This window comes from Fukomys damarensis, unplaced genomic scaffold, assembly GCF_012274545.1.
Source record: "Fukomys damarensis isolate Sample0158 unplaced genomic scaffold, DMR_v1.0_HiC HiC_scaffold_39, whole genome shotgun sequence".
Classification (NCBI taxonomy): Eukaryota; Metazoa; Chordata; class Mammalia; order Rodentia; family Bathyergidae; genus Fukomys; species Fukomys damarensis.
This window is the reverse complement of record NW_022900951.1, coordinates 78,831,201-78,839,973: the sequence shown is the minus strand read 5'-3', so window position 1 is coordinate 78,839,973 and position 8,773 is coordinate 78,831,201. Positions and strand designations below refer to the sequence as shown.

Sequence of the window (8,773 nt, the reverse complement as noted above, 5' to 3'; positions counted from 1 at the left end):
TGTGTTACCCCTGTACACATGGAAAAAAAATTAATTAATTAACATTTCTAGACCAATATGGTTGTCCATTTCTGTACAATGCCAAGTCAACACAGTAAATTGGGATGACTTTCTCCAAAGTTGGCAGCACCGTTAAAGTTTCCCAAAATTCAATTTATATATATATATATATATGCGTGTGTGTATATATATATATAGACTAATAATAGTATGCATAACATATACTTTAAACAACATCTCATTTCTCACACCTCTTCAATGAAAACTACAGATCACTGAAGAAATTGAGGTCGCTAACAGGTGGAAAGACCTCCCATGTTCATGGACAAACAATTAATATTGTTAAAATGTCCATATTACCAAAAGTGATCTACAGATTCAATGCAGTCCCCATAAAAATTCCAGTGACATTCTTCACAGAACTAGAAAAAACAATAGTAAAATTCATATAGAAACTTAAAAGGCCCAGAATAGACAGCAATCTAAAGCAAAAATCGCAATGTTGGTGATATGACAATACCCTATTTCAAAGTATACTACAAAGCCATAGTAACAAAAGTAGCGTAGAACTGGCACAAAAGTAGTCACATAGAGTAGTGGAATAGCATAGAGAACACAGAAACATACACAATTACAACCATCTGATTCTTGACAAAGGAGCCAGAAACACGTTGGAGAAAAAAAAATAGCCTTTTTAACAAGCAGCACTGGGAAGACTGGATATCCATATGTGAGCGATTGAAACTGTAAAAAAATCAATTGAAAATGTATCAAAGAACTAAATATAAGTTGTGAAGCTGGGTATGGTGGTGCACACCTGTAATCCCAGCACTCGGTAGGCTGAGGCAGGAGGATCACTGTGAGTTCGAGACCAGGCCGGGCTACACAGTGATTTCCAGGTCAGTCTCACTACATAGAAAGACCCTGTCTCAGAAAAACAAAACAAAAAAAGATCTGAAACTTTGCAACCACTAGAAGATAACATAGGGGAAACACTTGAAGCCATAGGCATAGGCAAAGACTTCCAAAATAAGACTCTAACAGCACAGAAAATAACAGCAGGAATCACCAAATAGGGCTACATCAAGTTTAAGTTTCTGCACAGCAAGGGAAAGTATCAACAGAGTATAGACATGGCCTATAAAATCTTTGCTAGCTACTCTCTGACAGAGCATTAATATGTAGAATATATAAAGATCTCAAAAAATTAATACTAAAAAAACAAATAGCCTAATCGATAAATGGGCAAATGAATTGAAAAGACATTTCTCAACAGAAATACAAAAGGTCAGTAATATGAAAAATGTTCAATGTCTTAAGCCATTAGGGAAATGCAAATCAAAACTACATTGAGGTTATATCTCAACTTAGTCAGAATGGCTGTCATCAGAAATATAAAAAATAAATGCTGGTGAAGATGCAGACAAGAGGAATCCTTGTACACTACTGCTGGGAATGTAAATTAGTACAGCCATGATGGAATTATGGCTGATTGTAAGGAAATATGGAGATTTCTAAAAAACAACATCCTGAAAATAGAACTACCATATATCCCAGCTATACCACTTCTTAATATTACCCTAAGAAATTAAGCAAACATACTGTAGGAATGCATATCCACATTTTTTATGGCACAATTCTCAGTAGCCAAGATACAGGCCAGTCTAGGTACCCAACAACAGGTGAACAGATAAAGTGTGCTATATATACACAATTCAGACAAAGAAGAAGAAAATTATGTTATTTACAGGAAAATGTATAGAACTGGAGGCTATCATGTTAAGTGAAAAAACCATACTTGTCTTTTTTATGACATGTTTTCCCTAATACGTAGAATGAAAAAGAAAAAAAAAGGAGACTAGTATTAGACAAGAGAATCAGAATGTGGGAGTATAATGGAAAGTAGTGAGGGGATGGAAAAAAGGAGTTATCAGTTGTATCATTAAGAGATAATAGTGTTGATATGAATTCCCTGAGGTGAGAAGGTATCCACTATACTCTTTTAAATGAAACAGGGTACAAAATGGTATATATGGCATTGCAGAGTTTTATTTTCAAAAGTGCACTAATGTATAGAGATATCAAGAGATTGTCTAGAATGATGTTCACCTAACTGCTTTAATCTATCTCTAGAAATGAGATGCTAATGAGATTTTTCTTTTTGCTGAAGAGTGTTGTTTTACTTATACAATTATAAAATGTTTCTAAGCAGAGGAAATTAAGAATTGCTCTATGTATGAGTTGATGGATATGTTAATTAGCTTTATTACAGTAATCATTTCACAACATACATATGTAATATATATAATCTCAAAACATTATGTTATACACCGTAAATATATATTATTTTGTCAATTATACTCAATAAAAAAGAAAAAAGAATACTGTTAGTAATTGTATGCCAGTGAATTGGACAACCTAGATGAAGTGAACAGATTCCTAGAAATACACAATCTCCCCAAAGTGAATCATGGAGAAATAGAAAATTTCAACATCTCTGCTTTGTTCACCGCTGTTTTGCCACTTCGGGTGTTGCTTGTGTCCTTATTCAGTGAGAACTTAGCATCTCTATTGTGAAGTGGCATCTGAGGAGACTGGTGCTCACCGTGGCCAACAAAAAAAGCCAAGGAAGAAGTCAAGACCAGAAACAATGATAATATTAATTTGAAGGTGATGAGACAGGGCAGTTTTGTGGTGCTGTTTAAGAAGCATACATCACTTACTAAAATAAAGAAAGCCTATGTGAATGGCAGGGTTTACCAGTGAGGCAGATCAGATTCTGGACTGGTGATCAGTGAAACAGATATACTTGCATAGTTGATATGGAGAATGAAGATATAATTGATATGTTTCAGCAGTAGGCATGTGGTATCTATTAAGAAGTGAGCCCGCAGCTGGGCATGGTGGCGCACGCCTATGATCCCAGCACTCAGGAGGCTGAGGCAGGAGGATAGCTGTGAGTTTGAGACCAGCCTGAGCTACACAGTGAGTTCCAGGTCAGTCTCACTACATAGTGAGACCCTGTCTGAAAATAATGAAAAAAAAAAAAAGTGAACCCACTACTTGACTTCAGAACTCTTTCTACAGACTAAAAATAGGCTGGGGATTTAGCTCAGTGGTTTTGCCACCTGCCACACAAGCATGAGGTCCCGAGTTTCATCCCTAGTACGAAAAAAAATTTTTTTAAATAAAAATTAAAAAATAAATAAATACATTCTCAATGAGACAACCACAATTTGGTTCTACCACTTCCTGACTACAACAATATAGTTTTCTCTATTACTTCATTTTCTTCTTCTCTAGTTCTTTATTGTGCATAAAATAACTACTGTTGGGACCAAGCATACTGTTATTTTTTAACTAAATGGAGGTGGGATGGGGAATGACACTGGTTCTTTGAAATTATCTCCTTCCTCCATCAGTGGCGTGTTCATTCCACTTGTTTTAGTAAGTTTTTTGTCTCCCTTTTAACAAATACCAGCAAAATAAAAATCCTTGCATTCCTTGTCTGATTGGAAAACTTTAATGTTTACTTAATTAATATTAATATTTAAATTTAATACTCTTGTAAAGCCAGGGACAATTTTTTTGCTAAATAGTTGTTATATGTAAGACAATTTGTCTTTAGGTAGTGGTTTTGCTTTTGTTTTGTTTTGTTTTGTTTTTTTGTTTTTTTTTTTTTTGAGACAGGGTCTCACTATGTAGTGAGACTGACCTGGAACTCACTATGTAGCCCAGGCTGGTTTCGAACTCACAGAGATCCTCCTGCCTCAGCCTCCTGAGTGCTGGGATTATAGGCATGCGCCATCACGCCTGGCTTAGGTAGTGGTAAATTACTCTAAAAACTGAATCCCAGTTTTCCCTTCAAGTCAAGCATCTTGTTTACTTAAACTTTATATTTAAAAACAAACTCTTAACAGACTAGTAATTAGTAAGGAGAGTAAGTCAGTAATCACAAATCTCTCAAAAAAGAAAAGCTGTAGACTAGAAGGGCTCACTGATGAGTTCTACTAAACTTAAAGAAGAATTAACAGCAGTCCTTTTTTTTCATAGTGTATATTAATTATACAGACTAATGAGTAAGGTTGGTACTTTTTTTTTTTTTTTACTTTTGGTACCAGAGCTCAAACTCAGGATCTTGCACTTGCAAGGCGGTTGTGGTGCCACTGAGCTAAGTTCCCAGCCCAAATTCAGCATTTTATTAAAAGAATTGTATACCATAGGCAAGTGGGATTTATTCCTAGAATGCAAGAATGTTCTAATATATGAAAATCAATGTAATACAGTCGTTAATAGAACAAAGGGAAAAACATATGATAAATCTCAATTGACACAAAAAATTAGTCAAAATTCAAGGCTGCCATAATTTTTTTTTGAGACAGGGTCTCTTTATGTAGTTCAGGCTGGCCTTGAACTCAGTATGTAGTTCAGGCTGGCCTTGAACTTGCAGTGATCCTCCTGCCTCAGCCTCCCAAGTGCTGGGATTACAGACATGTATTCTCATGATTTTTTTAAAAAAATTCAACCTACTAGGAATAGAAGGGAATCAACATGGTAATGACCATATGTGAAAAACCCACAGCACACATCATACTCAATGGCGAAAGACTGAAAGCTTTCCCCTGCCACATCAGCAGCAAGACAAGCATGCCCACTTTCACTACCCCTATTAAACATAGTGGAAGTTCTGGCCAGAGCAGCTAGGGAAGTAAAATAAATAAAAGACATCCACATTGGAAAGGTATGAGTAAAATTATCTCTGTTCACAGATGACATGATGTTATATTAAAGAAACCTTAAAAGATAACACACACATTTTGAATTTAATAAAGGAACTCAGAAATGTAGGATAAAAAAACCAAATCACAAAAATCTGTTGCATTTCTGCTATAATAATAATAAACCATAAGAAAAAACCCAGTTTACACTGACATCAAGAATAATAAAATATGAATAAAACTAAGACAAATGACTACAAAATATTAATAAGATAATACATGAGTAATGGAAAGATATGTGTTCCTGGATTGAAAGACTTAATATAAGTAGAAATACTGCCCCAAATGATCTACTTATTCACTGCAATCCTTATCAAACTCTAGATATCATTTTCTACCGAAATTGAAAAATATAACCTAAAATTCATGTGAAATCTCCAGGGACCCTGAATAGTCAAAACAATCTTAGAAAAGAATGCAACTGGAAGACTCATACTTGTTGATTTCAAAATTTGATACATACTAACCCAAGAAAGTAAATAATTCAAGTGTAGTGGTGCACGCCTGTAATCCCAGCATTTAGGAGGCTCAGGCAGGAGGATATCAAATTCGAGGCTAGCTTGGACTATATAGCAAATTCAACTTCAGTCTAGCTACATCGCAAAACCATGCCTCAACAAAACAAAACACATCTAATAAGAAATGAGCAAAAGACCTAATGGATACATCTCAAAGAAAACAAATAGCCAACAGATAATACGGAAAAAAAAATGTTCACCATCTCTGATCAGGGAATTTCAAATGAAAACCACAGTGAAATATCACCTCATACTTTTTAGAACAGCTATTAGAAAAAAGAATGTAACAAGTGTTGGTGGGGGTGTAGAGAAAACGAAACCCTTGTGCACTGTTGATGGGAATGTAAATTAATAGGAAAAGACTTTATGAACAAATCCTCAGTAGCACGGGAACTAGCAGAAAGAATCAACAACTGGGATCTCATCTTTTTAAAAAGCTGCGCTGCAAAAGAAACCATCAACAGAACTAAAAGACAACCTACAATGTGGAAAAAATTTTTACCAGCTGCTCCTCAGACAAAGGACTATTAACTAGAATATATAAAGAACTCAAAACAATCAGCCCCCCCAAATATAAAGGCCCAATTCATAAATGGGCATCTGAAATGAACAGACATTTCTCAGACAAAGAAATAAAAGCAGCAAGTAAATATATGAAAAAATGCTCCACATCACTAGTCATTCGAGAGATGCAGATGAAAACAACACTGAGATTTCACCTCACCCCACAAAGAATGGCTGCTATCAAGAAATCACCCAATAACAAATGTTGGCATTGTTGTGGGGAGAAAGGAACCCTTCTCCATTGTAGATGGGAGTGCAGACCGGTGCAACCACTATGGAAATCAATATGGAGATACCTCAAAGAGCTTGGACTAGAGGTTCCATTTGACCCAGCCATCCCTCTGCTGGGTATCTTTCCAAAAGAATTAAAATAATCATACCACAGTGATATATGTGCACCCACATTTATAGCGGCACAGTTTGTAATAGCTAAAACTTGGAAATAGCCCATCTGCCCAACAGTTGGAAACTGGATAAAGAAGTTGTGGTTTTTCTATAAAATGGAATTCTACTCAGCCATAAAGAATGAGAAACTAGATTCATTCATAGGTAAATGGGTACATTTTGAGGATATACTCCTAAGTGAGGTAAATAAGTCACACATATGCAAATACTGAATAGTTTCTCTGGTGTGAAAAGCTAAAATAGTACTCAAGATCCTAAAGGGACAATTAGCGACGTGAAATAGGAAGAAAAGGACTAAAGGTGTAGGGACAGTGAGAAGGATAAGGAAAGGGGAATAAGGAAAAAGGAAAAAAATATGAGAAAATGTAAAAATGGAATTTGGGGGGGGTGAAGGGAGGGTGGGGACAAGGGGAAAAAATGAGAACCAAGACCTGACATGTGAAGGTACAAGATCCCAGTAATGAATGTAACTGTACTGTCTACCTAGAATGTACCAGTAAATTCAATTTAAATTAAAAAAAAAAGAATTCATCAAGGTAAAAAGTGAAAAAAATACAAATATTATGGAAAACAGTATGGAGGGTCCTCAAAAAACAAAAAATGGAATTACCAAATGATTACCATTTTATTTCTGTGTATGTAGTAAAAGGAATTAAAATCAGTATCCTGTGGAGATATTCACATTCCCATGTTTATTGTAGCATTTTTTCATGATAGCAAAAGTATAGAATCACCTAAGTTTCCATCCATAGATGAATTTTTTTCTCTGGTACCGGGGATCAAACTCAGGACCTTGCACTTATGAGGCAGGTGTGGTGCCACTGAGCTAAATCCCCGGTTATCCATAGAGTCCAGAGCCTGGGGAAAGAGGGTGCGTGGAGAAAAGGGGGATGTTAGCGAAAAGCTACAGTTTCTGTCAGACAGGAGGACTAAACTCTAGTGACGTATTGCCTAGAAAAGTGGTTATAGCGAATACTTCAAAATTGCCAAGAGTGTATTTTAAAAGTTTTCACCAGAAGGAAATTGAATGTGAGGTAATGAACATTTATTACTCTGACAGTCATTCCACATTGTATACATTTATTAAAATATTTCATTGTATCCCATAAATATATAGTTATTTGTCAATTAAAAATAAAATATAGGCCAGGCGTGGTGGTGTATGCCTGTAATTCCAGCACTCGAGAGGGTGAGGCAGGAGGATCTCTGAGTTCGAGACCAGCCTGGGCTACACAGTCAGTTCCAGGTCAGTCTCAACTACGTAGTGAGACCCCGTCTCAAAAAACAAAAAATAAAAATAAATAAATAAAATAAAATAAAGTTGAGATCACAAAAATTACCGTAAGGCTGTAGTAATCGAAGCAATGTGGTATCGGCATAGGGAAAGATATACAGACCAACAGAACAGAGAGCCCAGAAATAAAACGTTGCATATATAGTCAATTGATTTTTCCATAAGGGTATCAAGACCATTCAATGGTGAAACAACCAACTCTTGATTGTTTGTTGAGAGGTCTGTCTATGTAATTCAGAGTGGCGTTGACCTTACTATGTATCCTAGGCTGAACCTAGCCCTCGGGGCAATCCTACTGCTTCGGACTCCCAAGTTCTGGAGTCACTAGAGTGCACCACCACACGGGGCTTCAATGTGTTCTTTATGTCATCTTAAGAGAGTTCTGGAAACTTTCAGATCACATGACCAAACTGGAAGGAAGCCATTTTAGGACACCAGCCCCCAACGTGTTGGATCATGGAGCGCCCTGAGGGAGAGAGAGTCGTTTTCTCAGAAAGTGATTCAACAACCGTTTCAACGTCGGAAGAAAGGAGCTGCCAACCTTCCCAAATATTCGTTGACCATGGTGCTGAAATTATATGCGACAGCAGTACCGATATTGTGGTCGCCCGAGCCTCAGAAATTCCGGTTTACCAATGTGCTCCAACTGATGTGGACAGCACCACAGTTGCTACCGAACCTATTTCGGAAAGCTCACTGGAAAAGAAAGGCAAGTGGCTTGTAAAGTTTGTTTCCCCACAAGGCAAAGATTCGCTTTGGGAAAACTGAACAGCTAAAAGTTTGTTCGAAACTTTTAGCAACCCCCGTAGGAGAAATGAGCGGTAACTTGTGGTAGTCATTTCTAATTGTTTTGCTCATCAACAAATGCACGCATACATATATATAAATGCCAAACGAAAAGAAAAAGGGCATCCAAAAGCTGTAAAAGAGTGACCCTGCTGAGGAGAGGGGAGGGCTTATCGTGTTAGTTAGACGTGAATTCTGATGATTTAGTGGGTTTCCAGGGCCGTGTATTTGTCCAGCAGCGAGGTCGCCCGCCAGCCAAGTAACAAACCGTCCACCCTAACGGGTTTTAGGAGTTGCTCTAAGTGTATCTCTACTGTGCACTTTAAAAAGTCCTCTGGTGGCCCGAAGGTCTCCCCTGCGTGGAAGTAACTCGTTTTGAACGTAACTCCCGCGCCGGCGGAGCGTCCGTGCTGTGCTCCGCGAGCCCA

The 8,773-nt window shown here is 37.1% G+C and overlaps 1 protein-coding gene across 2 annotated transcripts in view; it reads left to right on the top strand.

Annotated features, from left to right (window-relative positions):
• Nucleotides 1–7,976: 7,976 nt before the first annotated feature.
• The window catches only part of Taf7l (TATA-box binding protein associated factor 7 like), a 19,543-nt gene continuing 18,746 nt past the window's right edge, over nt 7,977–8,773 (top strand). Inside the window, exon 1 of one of the 2 annotated variants that reach the window (XM_010623407.2) lies at nt 7,977–8,268. In XM_010623407.2, the coding sequence (XP_010621709.1) occupies nt 8,016–8,268 (253 nt within the window). In that variant the 5' untranslated portion in view covers nt 7,977–8,015. The other variant, XM_010623408.3, reaches the window with a different exon arrangement.